Source organism: Salvelinus sp. IW2-2015, linkage group LG13 (genome assembly GCF_002910315.2).
Source record: "Salvelinus sp. IW2-2015 linkage group LG13, ASM291031v2, whole genome shotgun sequence".
Taxonomy (NCBI): domain Eukaryota; kingdom Metazoa; phylum Chordata; class Actinopteri; order Salmoniformes; family Salmonidae; genus Salvelinus; species Salvelinus sp. IW2-2015.
In genome coordinates this window covers 252040-275787 of record NC_036853.1, presented here as the reverse complement: position 1 = coordinate 275787, position 23748 = coordinate 252040, and the positions used below count along the sequence as shown (strand labels likewise).

Sequence of the window (23748 nt, the reverse complement as noted above, 5' to 3'; positions counted from 1 at the left end):
TTAGCAAATTATGCACAGAGTGCATAAAAGATGACCATTGAGTCACGGTTACGTGGAATTTTACTGCAGTCATGACTCATGATTGCGGGTAATATGGTCACCGCAACAGACCTAGTCTTGACCCARTGCTTCCCAAACTTTGCAAGTGCAGTACGATATGCCCCCCAAGATCAAGGGAGCATCCCGATCACAGGGCTAAAGAGATGAATAAGCAACACAGCCAACTTTGAAGTGTGAAACAAAATGACTGAGAAACTTAAGAAAATGCCCAAAAATCAATACTTTAAATTGGTTTACTTAAATAATGTACATAACATTTTACAATAAACATTATTTTCTTTWAAAAAATGAGGGATTTATATATTACATCATTTTATATATAAAATCATTTGTCAGTGGACACCGCAGATTACAAAGAAGTATTCACAACTAAGCAGTAATCTTTCCTAAAACAGTTCAACAGATTGGGAACTATTATGAAAAATTTGCTAACAAGAACTTACAGTTAAAATAAATACTTGGTTAACATGATTAGCACTGCAGTGTGCAAGCCTTTGAGTGGTTTAAACAATCTCTGCACCTCTGATACAGAACTATAGAGACAATGTCCATCCTTCTCTGAAAATGTATACAGGTTCACAATCGTCCTGAACCACTGTAAAGGACATGGTAGGTAAGCACTGCAATGTGGCAGAAACTGCACCTAACCTACCAGAGGACTTGGTGAAGCCATTGCCATCATACTGAGAGTTAACAATTGATGAAGATTAGTCAACGAGGGCTTTTTTTTTTACAACACCTTGTTGATGGTTTGGGAACACAGTAATGATGACTTTCCATCTTCCAGTTGACGGCCATGCCATAAACTGACATTGTTCAGACAAAGAGTGATGATTCACACAGCAGTAAGCAACATGACTCCACGAAATGACACCTTTCAATTCACTCTCCTCTTGCAAAGAGTGTTGCATAACCCAGGGTGAGTCTTTGATTGGCCTAATTAGGATAAATATCTGCTTGTTACTGCCAAAGATAAATACTGGATGATATCAGAGAGGAAGAGAAGCAAGGGATAACTGGGCCCAAAATCTGTTCTCTTCAGCAGGTKGCATTTTTTCATTTTTAGAAGTAAAAACACAAGATGGTTGTGACAGGAAGATGGAAAATAAAAAAAATTGAATACTTTACTAAACATCTGCATGTGCGCAAAAAAAAGGTGAGTTTAAACATGTGACCACTTAGGGTTATCAGCACACAAACGTTCACCATCACAAGATTTACAGACCCAGTCTTCATACCCTCAGTCTCACAAGGAATCAAACTGTCCGAAAGCAGTGGAGTTTAGAACTGAACCTCTGTAAACAGTACAGTTACAGGGCAAAACAAAATGAGAAGCAGTAAAATAAACATTTTGGCAAACAACAAAAAATACAATCTGTACATTCTGTGCTTCTTAAAGGCCCAGTACAGTCAACATTCAGTTTTTTGTTTTATATCATATTGTAAAACAGCTGATGAAACTAACACTGTTAAAGCCAGAACAAATGTGATTAGTGTTATTTCCTGATAGTTGCTTTTGAAAATACAATCTACACAGGACCTTCTAATCAGCAGGTTTGCATGGGCGAGTGTGTCAGCGTTCCATGAGGTAAAATTATTAATAGATCAATAACAAATAGTTCCAAACGTTTCTGACAATAACAGCTGGTTTTCAGTTTTCCCCAGCCCACTCCCAGACAGTTTAGCAATATTCTTGCTTGAAAAATGTACCTTAGCTAAGAAGCTATTTTGGTTTACTTCTTACCATTTTAATTGAAAACAAACCACTCAGACCACTCTCAGGCAGTCCTAGAAGAAATCTTGCTAGAGAAAGTTTGTTGCTAAAGCAATTTTTACCTATTTCTAATGGAAATCTATTAGCGTAAGAAACTTAATTGTTACTCTGATATTGATATAAAAATGGCTGCATTGGGCCTTTAAGTATATATCTAACTTCCTTGAGAGGCTTGGAGAGTGAAAGACCTAAGTTAGTTGATATAGACCAAGGATGTCAAACCATTTTTTAGATGGGGGGGGACAAATTCAATATACTTTTAAAATGACTAAAACCAAATTGAAACTCGCTAATAATCACTGAAATGAAAGCCAGACCGCCAGGGAGCATCGGAAATTCCCAAAACGATGGATAGAGTTTTTTTTTTTTTACAGATTTTGAGAGCAAGGAAATATTTGTTTATTATTCTGTGCTGCCCTCCAGACCTCGTTGAAGAGCGAATGCGGACCCCGGGGCAAAATGAGTTTGACACACCCTGCTATACTGCACAATTTAAATGCTTGCCACCCAATCCCCCCTTCCCCAAAACATGTGTAAATATTGGACTGTAAATTGTGCCTTCCTGTATTATATTGATGCTCAAATGTTTATTCTATTCTACTGAGCCATTTACTTCATGTTTGTATTTATATATTTAATTATTTATTGTTGTTGCATTGTCGAGAAGGAACCTGCAAGTAAGCATTTCTTTGGACGGTGTATACCATGTGTATCCCGTACATACGGCTAATGAAAACGTGTAGACTAAAGGCATCAAACAGAAAATGTCCAGTTAGATAGAGTCATTAGTATGTGTTCAGCGTTTACGTCAAACCCCTCCACCCTTCGGTGTCAAAACCCAAAAGGAAGTGTTATTAAACATTTCGGTTCGTGATTAAAAGTAGCACAAATTACCGATATTACACTGCACTTGAGTTGTCGAATTTGTTTGCTGTGTTGGAATAAAAAAAAATGTTTGTTAAGAACGTGTAGTTTCGTGATCCAATGGCAATTTCCATGAAGTTACACCTCAGAATTAATGGAAAGCAAAAGGTACAGTGCTGCATTGGTTTGAATCCTGGCCTACATCTGTGAGAAGATTAGAGAAGGCTTCATTGGTTTGAATCCTGGCCTACATCTGTGAGAAGATTAGGAAGAGGCTTCAAAATTGGTTTGAATCCTGGCCTACATCTGTGAGAAGATTAGAGAAGGCTTCATTGGTTTGAATCCTGGCCTACATCTGTGAGAAGATTAGAGAAGGCTTCATTGAGAGTGGTTGAACAAGGCAGTGTAGAAAAGGCTTCTGCATTTTGGAAATAGCTTGTTTTGGTATTGCTTTACATGTAATCTGTCCAATAAAGTTCTCGCAACACATTCCAAAAAACACTCCATAAAACCTACATAGTTTTACTAAGCCAATTAGGTATATGTAGAATGTCACATATTATAAATCACATACTGACCTACATAATAAAGACACTCTAAGGCTTCAGAAATACTATGTCATGTTTATGTGGTGCGTATGAATGCATTATGACTCCTTAACATGTACATGTAAATCCATACCTTTCCTTTAACAAGACACAAATATGTGTGAGAAGGTTATTCCCTACAATGGCTCCAGTATTCCCCAGGCTTTTAGCTGGCCATCTTTACATTATTCCTGTTCCATCCCTCAAAATAAAGGCTATTGTTGAAATTCTACTAAAATATCATTAACTGGGGCACATGAAGGCTTGAGGTTTTCATAAACGTGAGCACTATTTTTTAACATAACAAGGCGTGGTTTCTGGTGCACTTGTTAACTGACATTTACAAAATGTGTAGCCTAAGACCTGTGCAAGGCCACCAGTGATATCTATATCAATCAAAATCAATCCTATTGAAGGCAGAAGCGGAGGGCATTCAGTGGAGCAATGGGCACCAATGTGCGTGCGATACACACTATGGGAGTGACAGACAAGGAGATCCAGCCTCCTCCTGAAACAGCACAATAGACGACAAATGTATAACCACCACACACACACACACGGCTGCTAAGGGGAGAACGGCTCATAATAATGACCGGAACAGAGCAAATGGAATGGCATCAAACACATGGAAACCATGTATTTGATACCATTCCACTGATTCTGCTCCAGTCATTACCACAAGCCCTTCCTCCCCAATTAAGATGCCACCAACCTCCTGTGACACACTGAAAACCTCAGTACAGCTAAACAAGAACCAAGTGTGGCTCTATCCCTTGACACAACAACCTCGACCTAACCAATAGGAGGCAGGAGGCAGCAATGGTGGGCGTGTCCAGGAGTCGTAGTTCCTTAGTTAGACCCAATGAGGAGCTGGAGTCATCAGCGAGAGGATAGAAAGACCTTGGGCTCTAGAGTGATGGACCAGGCCTCAGATCAAGTGGATACCATATTCACATGCTAATCTATGTGCCAAGGCTCCCTGGCTTGGTGGAGGAATCCACCACCTTGGCATGGATACTAGCTTAACATAATTTCATATGTACTAAATGGCCAGTAGCAGTGGTGGCTCTCTGTGTATTACATAGCTATGTCTCTGTGTCAGTAAGGAAGTCCCTGGTGAAGGCAGCCATCTTGGTTCGTTAGGTCTCAGGGTTGATGGCTGTAGTCATGGTCGCCGTCTTCATGTACTGTGTGAAGATGGCATCAAAGGCCTCATCCCTATGGATCATGGCACCAAACACCAACGGCTGAGAGAGAGAGAACGAAAGAAAGAGTTAGACAAGTAGACAGATGTAGAGTGACAAGCCGAGAGGAAAGGAGAGTGGAAGATCACAGATCAACTTATTAATAGTATATTGACCAACAGTACCAGACCTAAATAGAGAGAAAACATGGTCTAAAATAGACTGTCTATAAGTGTTCCTACCTTCTGGGTGGACGGTGTTGCTATGGAGATTCCCATTCCAGACCCAGGCAGTACAGACAAGACTTTGTACTGTGAGACAAAAAACCCACAGATAAACAACATTTACATTCTACTGCAGAAGTACATTTTTAGAAACCAATGAATTGAGACATTGGACAGAAGGTGGAGCAAAGATGAAGACACCCACCTTCTGAATATCAGTGATGTCAATCAGTTTGATGACTTTATTCTTTTTAGAGGAGTTTGACCTGGAGCTTGAGCTTTCAAAGCAAAGGTAACTGGTGATGGATAGAAAACACGTAATAAGCATGGAGAAGTAGGCCAATACAATACACCTGAACACACAAACTAACACAAACAATACAACACGATGCCAAGTGTGATTTCTACATGTGACAGTTAGGTATAGGCAGTAGATGGCTTACTTTTCAGTGACAAAGAGGACCCCATTACGGATGTAGTCAGTGGGACTCTTCCTGTCCCTGTTGATCAAGCAGCATCGCCAGCCATTCTCACACACTGCAAACAAAACCAATCAAGACACACGCAAAAGTCTGCAACACTGCCAACACAAACAGTCAATATTCCTGGTTTCACAGCTTGCACTGTCCCAACATAACACAATAAATAAACACTAAGTTCATAATCAACTATGGAAACAGGGTCAACATGTAACAGGGGAGGAAGCTAGCCAGGCACAATGTAGCTGTCGCTGCTGAGGTTTATTCTGCGGCGCTCTACCAACCTGCTAGAGGGCGCTCATCCTCGGATAGACTGAAGACCTCGTGGAAAGAACCCTTCTTAGTATTGTAGACCCTGCCAGTCTGTTCCTCTAGACTGATACCGCATGCTAGGCCTGTCCCTAGGCTCCCACGAGCTACCGCCGGCTGAATCTAAAAGAGAAACAGAGAGTGGGGAAAAGGACAGAGGGAGAGAGGAAAGGACAGAGGGAGGGATGGACGGAGGGAGAGAGGGATGGACGGAGGGAGAGAGGGATGGACGGTGGAGAGAGGGATGGACGGAGGGAGAGAGGGATGGACGGAGGAGAGAGGAATGGCGGAGGGAGAGAGGGATGGACGGAGGAACAGAGGGATGGACGGAGGGAGAGGRATGGACAGAGGAAGAGAGGGATGGACAGAGGAGAGAGGGCAGCATGTTAGACCAGGAACAGAGTGTGGGAAGGGAATTAACTAAACCCAAGCAGCGCATGTGCATTATACCAGACTCTCTCAAACCAGCAGCTTGGCTTTGACTTCAGCATCAATCAAAGCTTATTCATGTGAGCAGTTGTTTGGGAAGCAGTGTATATTGGCTGGGGTGCTTGTAGAGCGTGTTGGGTGCCTTGCTTATGGGGATGTGAATGATAGGGTTGTGGTGTGTCTCATGCAAGGCATGAAGCCATGAACTCATACGGGACCATAATCTTTCACAGTAAAGAATGAAACGCATCAAAAAAGACTAGAAGATAGTGAGACGGTCTGATAATTTTTAGTAAATCTCTCCAGAATACACACACTGGAAAACATAGATAACTATTGATAAGTGATATAAAACAACCTTTAATAATTGTATGTGATTTTATGGGAGAGTAGATATGATATTATGATAGATATTGCACTAGGAACTAAACTTTTGGCACAAACTACAAATACTATTAATGAACCTATCTTTCCAAAACACATATAAAGCAGTTTCTACCAGTTACTCCCTCACCACACACAAACACTTTGAATATAGGGTTCCTTCTGAAAGTGTCTGAGAACGGATCAAACAGTACCAGTCAAAAGTAACTTAGGCCTGACCAAAACCTCATGAACCTGATTGAGAGAATGTCTTCACTATTATTCTACAATGTAGAAAATAGTCAAATAAAGAAAAACCCTTGAATGAGTAGGTGTGTCCAAACTTTTGACTGGCACTGTACATTCAAAACACCATTATGGTAAACTCTTATGAGTTCAAMTTTGGTTAAACATGCCAAATATTACTTTCAACAGCACTGTGGTAGACGCATTTGTTTAAACTACGGGGCACATTTTGATCCTTCACACACAGTTATCATGGCTCTACTACTGAATTCCAAATGGGGTCAATTTGGAATGCAGCTCATCTCTAATGACACACACACAGGTGATGGTGGCGTACACACAGGCACACAAGAACCAAAGTGCACACAATGGTAGCCCTACCTTTTCAAACCCAGAGAGCTGAGAGGGAGAAACAGAAAACTCAGGAGATCAGACATTGACATGAGGGTTCCCACAGTCCCAGCTGCTGTGAACACCCACATGAATAGGGAGGAACGACGATGACACATATCAATATGAAGTGGTTGGTGGCACATTAATTGGGGAGGACGGGCTCGTGTCATGACTGGAGCGGAATAAGTGGAACGGAATCAAATACATCAAACACATGGTTTGATGCCACTCCATTTAYGCCGTTCCAGCCATTATTATGCGCAGTCCTCCCCTCAGTAGCCTCCACTGGTGTACACCTATGCACATAAACACTGAGTGGACAAAAAATTAAGAACACCTGCTCTATCCATGACAGACTGACAAGGTGAATCCAGGAGAAAGCTATGATCCCTTTGATGTCACTTGTTAAATCCACTTCAATCAGTGTAGATTAAGGAGAGGAGACAGATTAAAGAAGGATTTTTAAACCTTGAGACAATTGAGATATGTATTGTGTATGTGTGCCATACAGAGGGTGARGTTGCCTTTGAACAGGGTATGCTATTAGGTGCCAGGCGCACCGGTTTGTGTCAAGAACAACAACGTTGCTGGGTTTTTCACGCTCAACAGTGTGTKTATCAAGAATGCTCCACCACTCAAAGGACATTCAGCCAACWTGACACAACTGTGGGAAGCATTGGAGTCAACATGGGCCAGCATCCCAGTGGAGCGCTTTCGACGCCTTGTAGAGTAAATTCCCCGAGGAATTGAGGATGTTTTGAGGGCAAAAGGGGGTACAACTCAATATTAGGAAAGTGTTCCTAATGTTTTGTACACAATGCAGAAAGATACAGTTGAAGTCGGAAGTTTATATACACCTTAGCCAACTATATTTAAACTCAGTTTCACAATTCCTCACATTTAATCCTAGTAAAAAATACCCTGTCTTAGGTCAGTTAGGATCACCACTTTATTTTAAGAATTTGTGAAATGTCAGAATAATAGTAGAGAGAATGAGTTATTTCAGCTTTTATTTCTTTCATCACATTCCCAGTGGGTCAGACGTTTACATACACTCAATTAGTATTTGGTAGCATTGCCTTCAAATTGTTTAACTTGGGTCAAACGTTTCGGGTAGCCTTCCACAATAAGTTGGATGCATTTTGGCCCATTTCTCCTGACAGAGCTGGTGTAACTGAATCAGGTTTGTAGGCCTCCTTGCTCACACACGCTTTTTCAGTTCTGCCCACAAATTTCTACAGGATTGAGGTCAGGGCTTTGTGATGGCCACTCCAATACCTTGACTTTGTTGTCATTAAGCCATTTTGCCACAACTTTGGAAGTATGCTTGTGGTCATTGTCCATTTGGGAGACACATTTGAGACCAAGCTTTAACTTCCTGACTGATGTCTTGAGATGTTGCTTCAATATAGCCACAAAATTTTCCCTCCTCATGATGCCATCTATTTTGTGAAGTGCACCAGTCCCTCCTGAAGAAAAGCACCCCCACAACATGATGCTGCCACCCCCGTGCTTCACGGTCTGGATGGTGTTCTTCGGCTTGCAAGCCCCCCCTTTTTCCTCCAAACATAACGATGGTCATTATGCCCAAACAGTTCTATTTTTGTTTCATCAGACCATAGAACATTTCTCTAAAAAGTACRATCTTTGTCCCCATGTGCAGTTGCAAATCCTAGTCTGGCTTTTTTATGGCGGTTTTGGAGCAGTGGCTTCTTCCTTGCTGAGCGGCCTTTCAGGTTATGTCGATATAGGACTCGTTTTACTGTGGATATAGATACTTTTGTACCTGTTTCCTCCAGCATCTTCACAAGGTCCTTTGCTGTTGATTTGCACTTTTCGCACCAAAGTACGTTCATCTCTAGGAGACAGACTGCGTCTCCTTCCTGAGCGGTATGACGGCTGCGTGGTCCCATGGTGTTTATACTTGCATACTATTGTTTGTACAGATGAATGTGGGACCTTCAGGCATTTGGAAATTGCTCCCAAKGATGAACCAGACTTGGAGGTCTATAATTCTTTTTCTGAGGTCTTGGCTGATTTCTTTTGATTTTCCCATGATGTCAAGCAAAGAGGCACTGAGTTTTAAGGTAGGCCTTGAAGTACACCTCCAATTGGCTCAAATTATGTTAATTAGCCTATCAGAAGCTTCTAAAGCCATGACATCATTTTATGGATTTTTCCAAGCTGTTTAAAGGCACAGTCAACTTAGTGTGTGTAAACTTCTGACCCACTGTAATTGTGATACAGTGAATAATAAGAAATAATCTGTTTGTAAACAATCGTTGGAAAAATTACTTGTGTCATGCACAAAGTAGGTGTCCTAACCGACTTGCCAAAAATAAAGTTTGTTAACAAGACATTTGTGGAGTGGTTGAAAAACAAGTTTTAATGACGCCAACCTAAGTGTATGTAAACTTCCGACTTCAACTGTACATGTATTACATACAACAGTATAGAGTCTGAGACATACCCGTCTGGACAGTGTGGCGCCCCCACGCTCCTTCAGCTGGGGGTCTGTGGGCAGGCTGGTCCAGATGATGTGGGGCGTGTCATACTTGTCCCTTAGCTTGGGACAGCTCCTAAACAGGAAGTCGATGATGAAGAATTTGATCCCTGCATACAGCCCTGGAGAGGTGGCACAAGGAAAAGGGATGAGAGGAGATACACCTCCATGGATCACGAGGATCTCTCCATTTATCTTTTTTCTGTATTTTTCTCAGTGCTTGGGGCATCACTGGGTAGGTGTAGTGGCGAGTCAATCAATCAATCAAATGTATTTACAGATACCCAGCCTAAATCCCCCAAAAAGCAACGAATACAGAAACACGGAAAAACTCCCTAGAAAGACAGGAACCTAGGAAGAAACCTAGAGAGGAACCAGGCTCTGAGCGGTCCTCTTCTGGCTGTGCCCGGTGGAGTTTTAAGAGTACATTATTCAAGAAGTTCAAACGTTAATAGATGACCAGCAGGGTCAGACAATAACCATGGAGGATGTTCTGATCTCAGGTCATGCGAGGGTTTTACATATTGTACCAACCCATCATGAAGCCCATGAGTTTGTAGGGTAGGAGACAGGAGCAGATGAAGACCACCCACAGACCGATGTAGAGCTTTTGAGTGATCTCAGGATGCACCCACATGAACAGGCTGAAACACAGGGGCACACAAGGATACAAAGTGTGAAACAAATTGGTTAACAACCTTAAATCAACTTTGAACACACACATACAAGTCACTCACTTCTTTATTTTCTCCARGACATCTGCCATCTTTCCAAATAGATTCTGTGAAGAACACACACATGTGAAAACAGCACACCAGCTTAAGAGAGCAACACCTCACATCGCAAACTTTTTTTTCTTCTTTTCTCTCCCCTATTTCGATCTTGTCTCATCGCTGCAACTCCCCAAAGGGCTCGGGAGGTCGAGGCATGCATCCTCTGAAACATGACCCGCCAAACCGTGCTTCTTAACACCCGCCTGCTTAACCCGGAAGCCAGCACCAACAATGTGTCGGAGGAAACACTGTTCACCTGACGACCGAGGTCAGCCTGCAGGCGCCCCGCCCGCCACAAGGAGTCGATAGAGTGCGATGAGMCAAGTAAAGTCCCCCGGCCAAACCTAACCCGGACAACACCGGGCCAATTGTGCGCCACCCTATGGGACTCCCGATCACGGCCGGTTGTGATACAGCCCGGGAACGAACCAGGGTCTGTAGTGACACCTTTAACACTGCAGTGCAGTGCCTTAGACCGCTGCGCCACTCGGAAGCCCATATCTCGCCCTTTCTAAATCAAAAGGTGAAGACATGATCATATCACATGATCACAGCTCACCTGTGCTTTTTGAGCKACATCAAGAACTAACTGGAACTTCTCTGAAACAGTCAGATCCTCCTTTGGTGGATCCTGGGAAAAGATGAAAGTTACATCCAAAACTATTCCCCCCCAACGCAGAAATTGTTCTGGTAACACCCAGTGCCCCCAAATTGGCAAACACTGAATGCGCAAGGGCTTGAGGGGGGGGGGGCATCGTTTTTGGACCCCCTTCCCAAAAGAGGTTTACATCATACACGTCTTACCGCAGGTTCAGAGATCTCCGGCACAATACTCCACTGGATCCTCCAACCTCTGAGAAGAAAGCGGAGAGAGACAAGTTTGACTCATTTCACAAGCAGATTACCCATGTACAAGCAGATTGTTAATTGTTCCATTGGACAATAGGCGATGCACGTTGCAATGAGGTAAGCTACCTGGAAATGAGGTAAGCTACCTGGAAATGAGGTAAGCTACCTGGAAATGAGGTAAGCTACCTGGAAATGAGGTAATTCAAGGACAGCCTGAGAATGGCTAGGAAGAGAAACAAGGGGATGGCCCAACCGTGCCACGCTGCATTCATATAGATCTGTGGAAGAGAGAGAGGGGGTGGGGGAGGGGAGAACAGGTCACACAATCTACCATCTCTAGTCTATAACCCATACCAAGTATGGAACATCTCGTTACTATGCAATACATATTATATACAGTACTCATGCAGATGCCAATAAAGAGAGACATTTTAATGTAAATCTATAAACAAATATAGATGTTATATATACACACACACACAAACAAGGGGAAAGATCAAGATATTGATCTTCATTGCTGTGATTGTGTGTGTGTGTGTGCACACTCACAATGAAGGCAAAGGTTGACGTATACACGGAGTGCCAGCTGGATAAGGCAAAAAGGTTCCTCTTGAAGTTAGTGACAGGTTTGGCACCTCGCTCTACAGAGGAGTAGAAAGTATTGACCATTAACAAAGCACAATCAGAGACTGAGACAAAAATCATAATTTATTACTACAAACACATTTTTCATGTTCCGATTATGAATATATTTCAGAATATTCATCAAGATACCCCTGACATAAAGTGTGATTGTTACATCTTGTCCACTAAATGTACAGTACTTACTGAGTCGTCTCATGTTTTCAGTCAATCTGAGGACAGGGGACAAGAGAAAGGGAGTTTGATTCAACTASAACTCTGCATGACAAAAGCATAAACAAGATGATGTAAGACAAGCACAAACAGAACTAGATATGTTTTGGTGGAGCAAAAGTACAAAATGATCGTGCTGCATTTAGGCATCCTTCATGAGAAAGTATGTGGTGCCTGGAAGAACCTCTTGTCTCAGAAGGTATTTTTGTCTGCCTCTCTATCCCATCTCCCCATCTCTTTCAGCCTCAAAAACTAACATCAAGGCCATTTCAACTGGTGCAGTGAATGCTCCTTCCTTCTCTTCCCCTCCCTCTCTACCCTCTAATATGTACTTGGATAAAGTTACAGCCAGGATAGTTTAAGTCAGGCTACCCATGACTCCACAGGCATGGTGAACACTGAGTGTTCTCTTCCTCTCTTCCTCTCACCCCTCTGTCTATTGTACTTGTATTCAGTACGAATCCCSATGACTCCAGTCTACGTCATTCAGGAGAGGACTGAGAATTGGAGAAAGAATCGGAGCCCTAAAAACTGAMACGGGGCCAGTTGGTGCAGTTCCACTCAACAAGGTCACTGTATGAACTGAGTAGGGAGAGCTGATCCTTAATCAGTCCTAACAAGCGAAGAACAAAAAAAAGGCCAGCTGCAAAGCCATCAACCCACCACCAGGGGTCAGACAATACTCCCACTTACTTAACACCATGGTTACAACCTCTGCTGTGCTGAAAGCCCTGGGATTGGCTGTAGGTTATAATAACAGGCCAATCAGACATCAGGGTGAGCTCATGAGGACAGTAGTTCCCATCATGACTGGCTACTTTACGGAGGGTGCTGATGAATAGCATGCTGACAGACTCTAGGCCCATTACAAAGCCATCAGTTTTATGACCCTTCTCTAAGCAGCATGTACTCTGTCCTCTGAGTCGGTTAACCTGATGACTACAGTGGCTGGCTAGTCGTCCACGCTTATCAAACGAGAGGAGAGAGGCCGAGGGGAGCAATTACAGAGGAAATTATGAAGTCAGAATCTAGAGTACATCATTTCTCAATGGGAAAGCATTGGTTGTCTGAGGTCGTTGTGGTTATGGGGGCAGTTCTCACCTCTTAGCGCTTAGCGGCTCATCTGGCTCCACCGTGTTCACCTCCGGCTGGAAGCGGAAGTCCTCGATGTACGCTCCAAACCGGTCGTAAAGCCACGTCTGCAGCCGCGAGTACATGGTCTCCTTCTGCTTGTCTGCAGAGGAACCGATTGGATATTGTTAGACCTCATTTTGAGGAATCAAGTCTGTTAGAGCTGGGTTGCAACAAAAGCCTGCACATCCTTTCCAGGACTAGTGTTGGTGACCGCTGCCTATACTGTAGGAAATAACCATGTTGTTTGAAATGGAAATACATTTGACCAACTCAACATTTAACTCAACATTACCCGATTTATGCTTATAGTAGCATCAAATGTTGTGAGCACAACACTACTGTGTTATTTTGGTCAGGCCTAAGTTACCACACTACTGTGTTATTTTGGTCAGGCCCAAGTTACCACACCACTGTGTTATTTTGGTCATGCCTAAGTTACCACACCACTGTGTTATTTTGGTCAGGCCTAAGTTACACACCAGGCTGGTGTTATTTTGGTCAGGCCTAAGTTACCACACCACTGTGTTATTTTGGTCAGGCCGAAGTTACCACACCACTGTGTTATTTTGGTCAGGCCTAAGTTATTTCAGTTACATCGGTATTTCTTAATCTGGATCAAAGTGTATCCGAACACCTTTCTCTCTTAACACATGCTGTATTATCACTAGTGCACGTCTCTGGAACCAATTAACTAACAGCTCTCTACCAGACACCTCATTCAAATGAATAGCAGCCCGACATCACACCCAATTAAAATACACAACACTGCTTATTCCCCTTAGACACCTCACATGTGTACCATTAAAATCGGCACCACAGCCTCTCTGTTTGGAATATAGAAGAAYTAAGAGTGGCTGAGTGGACGAGCAATCTGGTGGTCAGTCTTCCTACAGTAGGCAGACAGGTTGCCTCCCAACTCCCACAATGTTAACATCGGTCTGGGATTTCCGAGACTATGGTGGTGGGTGATTGGAGGGAGAGTCATGACAAACGGTTAAAGTGTTTACGTCTGAGGTCAAGTATAAGGCCGCACTCTGAATTCTTACATCTGAAGAAAAATATAAATGCAACATGTAAAGTGTTGGTCCCATGTTTCATGGTCTGAAATAACATATCCTAGAATTGTTCCATATGCACAAAAAGCTTTTTTCTTTCAAATGTTGTACACAAATTTGCTTACATCCCTGTTAGTGAGTATTTCTCCTTTTCCAAGATAATCCAGTCACCTGACAGGTGTGGCATATCAATAAGCTGATTAAACAGCATGATCATTACACAGGTGCACCTTGTGCTGGGGACAAAAGGTCACTAAAATGTGCAGTTTTGTCTCAGCACAATGCCACAGATGTCTCAAGTTGAGGGAGCATACAATTGGCATGCTGACTGCAGGATTGTCCACCAGAGCTTTTGGCAGAGAACTGAGTGTTAATTTCTCAACCATAAGCCAACTCCAATGTCGTTTTAGAGAATTTGGCAGTACGTCCAACCGGCCTCACAACCGCAGACCACGTGTATAGTGTTGTGTGGGTGAGCAGTTTGCTGATGTCAACGTTGTGAACAGAGTGCCCCATGGTGGTGGTGGGGTTATGGTATGTGGAGGCATAAGCTACGGACAATGAACACAGCAGATCGATGGCAATTTGAATGCACAGAGATACGGTTACGAGATGCTGAGGCCCATTGTTGTGCCATTCATCCGCCGCCATGACATGTTTCAGCATGACAATGCACGGCCCCATGTCTCAAGGATCTGTACACCATTCCTGGAAGCTGAAAGTGTCCCAGTTCTTCCATGGCCAGAATTCTCACCAGACATGTAACCCATTGAGCATGTATTGGATGCTCTGGATCAACGTGTACGACAGCGTGTTCCAGTTCCCGCCAGTATCCAGCAACTTCATAAAATCTTTGAAATGATTGCATGTTGTGTTTATATTTTTGTTCAGTATACTTAAATATCTTGGGGACAGACAAGGGCATAACATAGGGTGGTATCGTAGCGTCTGTCAATATGGTATGCGACGAATAACAAGGAAGTTTGTTCCGAGACCCCAAACAATTGTCACCGATCATTTGGACAATTTCAGGTGTTCGCATCTTTTGTTTTAGAAATGGGACATTTGGCCCATGCTTTGGCTGAGGGTTTCCGTTTAAGGTGGTGGAGACATTACTAGTGTCATTAGTATCTTATCTCATAATCTAATCTGACGCAATTACGCCAGATTTTTGTTCTGGGTTTCCGAGAATAGCAAATACCTGAATAAGTTGTCTGACAAGAAAAGTAAGCAACCATTGTAGTTGGGGCAAGACTTTCAGGTAAATGTCATTTCTAGGGCAGTCCCAGACATTCTCCATACCGTGAAACATCTGATTCACTACAGCTTGCAGTAGGCCTACATAATGCATTTTTATGAACCATACTAGCCTATTTCTTGTGGGGGAGGGACAACACCCACTTGAGGAGTTAAAGCAGCCACTAGCAGTACAAAGAAAGCCTCATTTGAAAACCAGGCTGACTGAATTAAGTGGAGAACCCTGGTGTGAGAAAATCTGGATTTGAGCATGGTCACAGGGGAGTAGAAAGGCAAATGTTCCACAGCCACATTCATACACCTTATAGAAATGTGTGACATTCCCTACAGAGAGAGAGAGAGAGGGATGCAACGCAATTCATCACACATTCCTCTTCCTCCTGTCCCCACACCTTCACTGGAGCACTCCCACTTACACACACTTCCTGTTTGTGCTGCGTGTTGCACACACGCACAAGCACGCAAGCGATGTACAAGCGTAAGTGACACACACACACACACAGGGGAAGAGGCGAGAGATTGTTTTTTGATGGGTAGCGAGCAGAGAGGCTAAGAAAAGCATATAGCTTCAACTCTAACTCCCACACAGAGAAGCCGAGCCCTGAGATTCAGAGAGCTGAAAAGATGAGACGAGTCACTCCTTCAACTCTTCTCCATTCCGAGGCCTTATTAGACAGGTCATGGGAATTTGAAATGGTGAGCGAGGTGGAGTGTTAAGGCGCTGGTGGCCTCTGTCTAATGACATACATTCTAAAGATTTGTGAATGAGCTCGTCGGTCATGATTCAAATAACCTGTGCATATCTTTAGCTATCTACAGTATGTACCCGTTTCTGGCTGACTTGTACTGTTGGCGGTGGGAGCTGCAGTTGTTGCTCTGGGTGGCTGTGGTGCGGAGTCTTCTGGTCTAGGAACAGGAGAGACGAAGCATTAGTAGTAGGTAGAGCATTAACCATGGCTTCAGAAAAACACATTACCTTATTGAGACATTATTGTGCCAGATAAGTGAATGCAAAATGATTCATAACAATATTGGTTTCACTTATCAGTGATCACAAAGGAAAATAAATGAGACGTCATCTAAACGTTTTTTTCTAGCCCTCAAAGGATTGACACAGAGATTTTTCCATATAAAACAAATGGAGACTTCACAGACACAGATGTGATTTATACTTAGACATATGACATTAGAGACCTTTGGGTTTAGTGTTACAAAGCCTAGGGTATTGAGGGAGTCACTACGTGCATGAATGCTTATTGGCAGCCTGGCTCGGCTTCTTGACATATTCCCATACCCAACTCAAGGAGAGGCTCTATTTTTAACAGGGACAAGACATGGAGACCGACACACAAAAGACACACACAGGGACCGACCGATCAACACAAACACACACGGACCGACCAACACACACACACACACACACACACAGGGACCAATCGACACACACACACATTGACCTACATATATACACACACACAGAGACCGGCCGACCCACGCGCACAGGGACCGGCCGACCCACGCAAACAGGGACCGGCAGACCCACGCGCACAGGGACCGGCCGACCCACGCGCACAGGGACCTGCAGACCCACGCGCACAGGGACCGGCCGACCCAYGCAAACAGGGACCGGCAGACCCACGCGCACAGGGACCGGCAGACCCACGCTCACAGGGACCGGCCGACCCATGCGCACAGGGACCGGCCGACCCACGCGCAAAGGGACCGGCCGACCCACGTGCACAGGGACCGGCAGACCCACGCGCACAGGGACGGCCGACACACACACAGACCGACACACACACAGACCGACATATATATACATTATACACACACACACACACACACAGGACCGGCCGACACGCGCGCACAGGAACCGACAGGCGCGCGCACACACACACACACACAGGGACCGACACACACACACACACACTAGAGGTCGACCGATTAATCGGAATGGCTGATTAATTAGGGTAGATTTCAAGTTTTCATAACAATTGGAAATCGATATTTTTGGACACCGATTTGGCCGAATTTAAATTTAAAAAATGTACACCTTCATTTAATCTTTATTTAACTAGGCAAGTCAGTTAAGAACACATTCTTATTTTCAATGATGGCCTAGGAACGGGGGATTAACTGCCTCATTCAGGGGCAGAACGACCGATTTTTACCTTGTCAGCTCAGGGGATTCAATCTTGCAACCTTACAGTTAACTAGTCCAACACTCTAACCACCTGATTACATTGCACTCCACGAGTAGCCTGCCTGTTACGCGAATGCAGTAGAAGCCAAGGTAAGTTGCTAGCTAGCATTAAACTTATCTTATAAAAAACAATCAATCATAATCACTAGTTAACTACACATGGTTGATGATATTACTAGTTTATCTAGCGTGTCCTGCGTTGCATATAATCGATGCGGTGCGTATCGTTGCTCCAATGTGTACCTAACCATAAACATCAATGCCTTTCTTAAAATCAATACACAGAAGTATATATTTTTAAACCTGCATATTTAGCTAAAAGATATCCAGGTTAGCAGGCAATATTAACCAGGTGAAATTGTGTCACTTCTCTTGCGTTCATTGCACGCAGAGTCAGTGTATATGCAACAGTTTGGGCCGCCTAATTTGACAGAATTTTACGTAATTATGACATAACATTGAAGGTTGTGCAATACGGAACGGTTCCGTATTTCACCGAAAGAATCTTGTTTTCGAGATGATAGTTTCCGGATTCTACCATATTAATGACCTAAGGCTCGTATTTCTGTGTGTTATTATGTTATAATTAAGTCTATGATTTGATATTTGATAGAGCAGTCTGACTGAGCGGTGGTAGGCAGCAGCAGGCTAGTAAGCATTCATTCAAACAGCACTTTCGTGTGTTTGCCAGAAGCTCTTCGCTGTGCTTCAAGCCTATCAACTCCCGAGATTAGGCTGGTGTAACCGATGTGAAATGGCTAGCTAGTTAGCGGGGTGCGCTATTAGCGTTTCAAACGTCACTCGCTCTGAGACTTGGAGTAGTTATTCCCCTTGCTCTGCATGGGTAACGTTGCTTCGAGGGTGGCTGTTGTCGTTGTGTTCCTGGTTCGAGCCCAGGTAGAAGCGAGGAGAGGGATGGAAGCTATACTGTTACACTGGCAATACTAAAGTGCCTATAAGAACATCCAATAGTCAAAGGTTAATGAAATACAAATGGTATGGAGAGAAATAGTCCTATAATTCCAATAATAACCACAACCTAAAACTTCTTACCTGGGAATATTGAAGACTCATGTTAAAAGGAACCACCAGCTTTCATATGTTCTCATGTTCTGAGCAAGGAACTTAAACGTTAGCTTTCTTACATGGCACATATTGCACTTTTACTTTCTTCTCCAACACTTTGTTTTTGCATTATTTAAACCAAATTGAACATGTTTCATTATTTATTTGAGGCTAAATTGATTTTATTGATGTATTATTTTAAGTTAAAATAAGTGTTCATTCAGTATTGTTGTAATTGTCATTATTACAAATGAATACTTTTTTTTTTTTTTTTAGGTATCGGCTTTTTTTGGGCCTCAAATAATCGGTATCGGTGTTGAAAAATCAAACACACACACACAGGGACCATTCCACACAGGGACCGACCGACCCACACACACACACAGGGACCAACCGACCGATCCACCCACACAGGGACGACCGACCGACCCACACACACACACACACAGGGACCGACCGACCGACCCACACACACCAACCGACCGACCGACCCACACACACACACACAGGGACCGACCGACCGACCGACACACACACACAGGGACCGACCGACCCACACACACACACACACACACCGACCGACCGACCCACACACACACAGGGTGTGTGCTCATCGCTCATGGAGCCCAACGTCCTTTCCAACCGCTCCGCTAACTCACAGGAAAATAAACTCCCGCTCCATTCATTAAAAATCCCAATGTAACCATCTATTTTTGTGACTACCTGGACCTACCATTTGGTTTTGATGTATTGAAACCAAATGAAAAGTATTATAATAAACATGAAAAGGTGAATGTAAGAGCTAATAATTTCAAATAGGCTACATGTCTTATTAAACAGCATATCAACACTCTAAATATGTCAAGAGCCAGACAAGGAGCCTAAGAAAGAACCAAAATGAATTATTCAGACTATATTATTTCAATTATTTCAAGGCTATAGCTTACAAAGAAATACATTGTGACACACTAGGCTGGTAAGGAGTCTGGGACATTAAGCGCTCAGCATTTTAAAAACATTTTGATGTATTAAATCATTATGGTCTATAAACTGTGCATATAAGCTGTGACGTATTTAGAATTAAATACAAATTGAATAAAAAATGCCTTATTACTCATTTTTGCCTTTGAATTCATTTTTAGAGTCTGTGGCATCAGGCTCATGCGATGGTGCCTGGAGAGCCGGCCAGCAGTGGAGAATATCCTCTCCACACTTGCAGAGCCACTCGTGAGGCTAAACACCCTTTTTGGCCAAGCTTGCCAGGCTGGGTAGGGATGCATGTTTTTAAAATTATTTTTGTTTTATTATTTGTAGGCCTCTATGTTTGTATAATTCAATCAAAACGGAAAGCTCCTTGAAAGTTGGAATATTCCAGGCCTATTGGGACAAAAAAATATATATTATGGCCTATTGTATAGATAATAGAACAAAAATAAAGGAAACTTAAGAGAGCAGATTTTTTGTTTATAAATACATTGACACAATTATCTATTAATTAGCTACCCACCTCGTTCCTTTCTTTTGAAACTGTCTTTTCAGATTCCACAATGATTCTTTAGTTGTGGACATTACATCACCGCACTCCCCCACTTGGTCCTCATCTTCGGAAGTCACTTTGATTTTGCATCTGTGTATTTTATCAGTTTGTTTATGAAAATATTTAGCGAACTCCATGACATTAGCTAAAGCAAGGGGCTATAGCAGCACACAACTAGACTACAAATGCACGCTGGGCCGGGCATGCCCTGAGCTGGTGATGTGAGCGCTACTGAAGTGGGCTAGAAGGCCGACGCTCCAGCCTTTGGAAATCTCGCTCAGCGCTCCAGTCAAATAGGGAACGCTCCGCTCACACAGGGGCCGACACACACAGGGGCCGACACATGGAAGCCAGCAGTAGAGCGTCTGCGCACACGCCTCTTACCTCGTTTTGAGAACTTCTAAGTTCAGTTTCTGTTCCAAGTCCAGCCTTTTCGATCTCTCTTTCTCCAGCTCCTGTTTCAGTGTCTCTATATTGGTTTCTTCTCTAAGTTTCCTCAACTCCTCCTCTGAAAAATAGAGCAATGAAAGCCCATAAGTTTGGCTCAGCTCACACACATTTCTGACTGTTACCACCTTGGTCCTGGTGGGTCACTGCCACAGGCACCTATGTTACCACCTTGGTCCTGGTGGGTCACTGCCACAGGCACCTATGCAAACTTGTCAATCTTAAGTCACCGATATTGATCAATTAGCACAGTTGATGAGGTTACCGGTAGAATCAGATGCGGTGCCTGGTTGGAACTAAAATAAGTACAAGCTGAACTTTAAGAACAGGGTTGCCTAGCCCTTGGAACAGACATGTTTGCCCATAATTATGTTTACAGTCCCCAAACCATTGAGATGTTATTTGACCGAGCAGAGAGGGGAAAAGGAAGATGAAGTAAAACTTGTCTCATTCAGAACCGGTTGGAAGTCATTAAAAATGTATGTCGCACAGAGTTCTGCCAGAGAACACCTCAAACTACTTTATCACTGTAATTGAACTAAGACCGTAGACAGAGTGAAATGTCCTTTTCATAAGGAATGTTCCCCCCATGACCACAGTATAACATACAGAAAACAATGGCTCTCAAGTAGACTCTTTTTATCATTCTGTACTTCTGTAATCAGCAAGATAAATAACTATTTGATTGGATTTTAAAGCGGTGGGTGAAAGCAATTAGAACGAGGTAGACTGGTAGGCAACAGGGTACCAACTATGTCAACTGTCTTGGTCTGTCAGTCAGTTGACCGAGGAGAACGCCACGGGCCGGAGGCTAAAAAAAGCAGTCACTTCCAGACCAGCTTGTAGTCCTTCAGTTTTAGCATTACAAGACGTTAGATTGGACCTCTGCAGAACAGATTTGGTCAGGCAAGGCATCTCGAGTATGTGTGGCATTATTTAAAATGGCTTACTTCTCACGAGTCCGCTCCTTTAGCGGTTGGCATTAAAGGGAACATTCTCATAAACCCATTCCATAATGTGTCAACTGTGACGTATAGGCCAACTCTGGTCCACTTTGCATCAGTGGACCAGAGTTGGGGGACAGTTGGCGAGAGGGGGACAGAGAAGAGGTGTAAAATAATGGAGGGAGATATTAGTGAAAAAATAAGACCATGGCTGAGAGAGATACTATGGAGGAGGGGGAGGAGAGGACAGCTGAGAGGAAAGAGTTAGTGCAGGAGAAAGAGAAATTAGAAAGAGCTAGTATTTGCAGCTACTGGATGGCCCCCAATTTGTTCACTGTACTGGGAGAAAGTTCACCTCGCAAGCTCAACACCAAAGGAAATTGATAAAGGACCTACTAGAGGGAATGATTGATACCGGTGGTAAAGTTCTAGGTTGAGCAACACCGGAGCTTGAAAGTGACTGCATGCCTGTTTTAACAGCTTAGTGTTGTTACCAGCTTACCACAAGGTTACCTGGGACAACAGCAGCCTGGTTAATAATTGAATACAGCTAGAGCCTGCTGCAACGAGGGTCACTGTCTTAACCCTCTAAGCTGGGGGGGGGTTCTAAGCTAACTTATGGAATTGTTTAAAGATGGTCATACCAAGGATTATTTAGCTAGTCGATTTCGATTTTTAAGACCCCTTAATGTAGAAATAAATATATATACACACATTTATTGGAGGAAACATTGAATTTGGCATTAATGCTATTAGCCAATAGAAACACACCGAATAACAGATTCAATACATGGAACAGATAGTTCCCCCCAAAAAAATCTAAAGGAAGATTGTTCTGAAGTGTTCGTCCTATATCTCTCAGATATAAGAAAGATCAGGAAACAATGTCATTTTTAAAAGTATTAAATCATTTCCCCCCCCATACATTTATCCCTTCATTTTAGGCACTAAACTATCTCGATATATACTTCCATTCATTTTCATAAACCGGTACCGGGGACCTTCAGACAAGTCTTGTGAGGCTTGTGGGCGTCCTACAGCACCATGGCGTTCGTGAGAGTCTCATCTGTCAATAGAGGATCATAATAGTTTGTAGGGCAAACTGTTCGGACGCTAGACGTTTCGTAACAAGACCAATTTTTGGGATGTCCCATGGTCTAACAAACACCGCTCTAGTTCTGCCACCTTTCACCGCAGATGCAGAAGGGCGATATCAGTGGATACGGTGGCTTGAAACGCAGACCATGCAGAAAAAGATCTCTAGCTTAAACAGACAGATTTTGATGGGGATATTTTTATTATGTTAATTAGATTTCAGCGGGGACGCAGAAATTGTAGGCTAAGGGTTTTAAAGACACACTTTCTAACCTGACCAAGCTAAAATAATGATACAGGGGATGAGGCTTATCATTGTTGTTGTGTGTTTGGCAGTTACTGTACAGCTTTCAAATGTTACTGTATCATTTACAGTTGAAGTCGGAAGTTTACATACACCTTAGCCAAATACATTTAAAATCAGTTTCACAATTCCTGACATTTAATACTAGTAAAAATTCCCCGTCTTAGGTCAGTTAGGATCACCACTTTATTTGAAGAATGTGAAATGTCAGAATAATAGTAGAGAGAATGATTTATTCCAGCTTTTATTACTTTCATCACATTCCCAGTGGGTCAGAAGTTTATATACACTCAATTAGTATTTGGTAGCATTGCCGTTAAATTGTTTAACTTGGGTCAAACGTTTTGGGTAGCCTTCCACAAGCTTCCCACAATAAGTTGGGTGAATTCAGACCCGGATGTCCTAGCCGTGTCTGAATCCTGGCTCAGGAAGGCCACCAAAAATCCTGAAGTTTCCAACCCTAACTATAACATTTTCCGAACAGATAGAACTGCCAAAGGGGGCGGGGTTGCAATCTACTGTAGAGATAGCCTGCAGAGTTCTGGCTTACTATCCAGGTCTGTGCCCAAACAATTTGAGCTTCTACTTTTAAAATAATAATAAAAAAAAATGTTGACCACCTTCTGCCCCAGCTGTGCCCTGGACACCATATGTGAATTGATTGCCCCTCATCTATCTTCAGAGCTTGTGCTGTTAGGTGACCTAAACTGGGACATGCTTAACACCCCGGCCATCCTACAATCTAAGCTTGATGCCTTCAATCTCACACAAATTATCAATGAACCTACCAGGTACAACCCCAAATCCGTAAACAC

The 23748-nt window shown here is 43.1% G+C and overlaps 1 protein-coding gene across 3 annotated transcripts in view; it reads right to left on the bottom strand.

Moving 5' to 3' along the window:
- Positions 1 to 265: 265 nt before the first annotated feature.
- Positions 266 to 23748, bottom strand: part of LOC111971913 (GRAM domain-containing protein 4-like) — a 52643-nt gene continuing 29160 nt past the window's right edge. The window contains exons 4-20 of one of the 3 annotated variants that reach the window (XM_023998696.3): positions 20528 to 20651; positions 16165 to 16244; positions 12994 to 13126; positions 11866 to 11891; positions 11587 to 11678; positions 11224 to 11315; positions 10993 to 11041; positions 10748 to 10819; positions 10153 to 10196; positions 9950 to 10059; positions 9383 to 9537; positions 6901 to 6918; positions 5457 to 5604; positions 5137 to 5230; positions 4899 to 4989; positions 4712 to 4780; positions 266 to 4532 (exon numbers count right to left, since the gene is read on the bottom strand). In XM_023998696.3, coding sequence (XP_023854464.1) covers positions 4425 to 4532; positions 4712 to 4780; positions 4899 to 4989; positions 5137 to 5230; positions 5457 to 5604; positions 6901 to 6918; positions 9383 to 9537; positions 9950 to 10059; positions 10153 to 10196; positions 10748 to 10819; positions 10993 to 11041; positions 11224 to 11315; positions 11587 to 11678; positions 11866 to 11891; positions 12994 to 13126; positions 16165 to 16244; positions 20528 to 20651 — 1505 coding nt within the window. In that variant the 3' untranslated portion in view covers positions 266 to 4424. The remainder of the gene's footprint in view (positions 4533 to 4711; positions 4781 to 4898; positions 4990 to 5136; positions 5231 to 5456; positions 5605 to 6900; positions 6919 to 9382; positions 9538 to 9949; positions 10060 to 10152; positions 10197 to 10747; positions 10820 to 10992; positions 11042 to 11223; positions 11316 to 11586; positions 11679 to 11865; positions 11892 to 12993; positions 13127 to 16164; positions 16245 to 20527; positions 20652 to 23748) is intronic. The other 2 variants (XM_023998697.3, XM_023998698.3) reach the window with 2 other exon arrangements.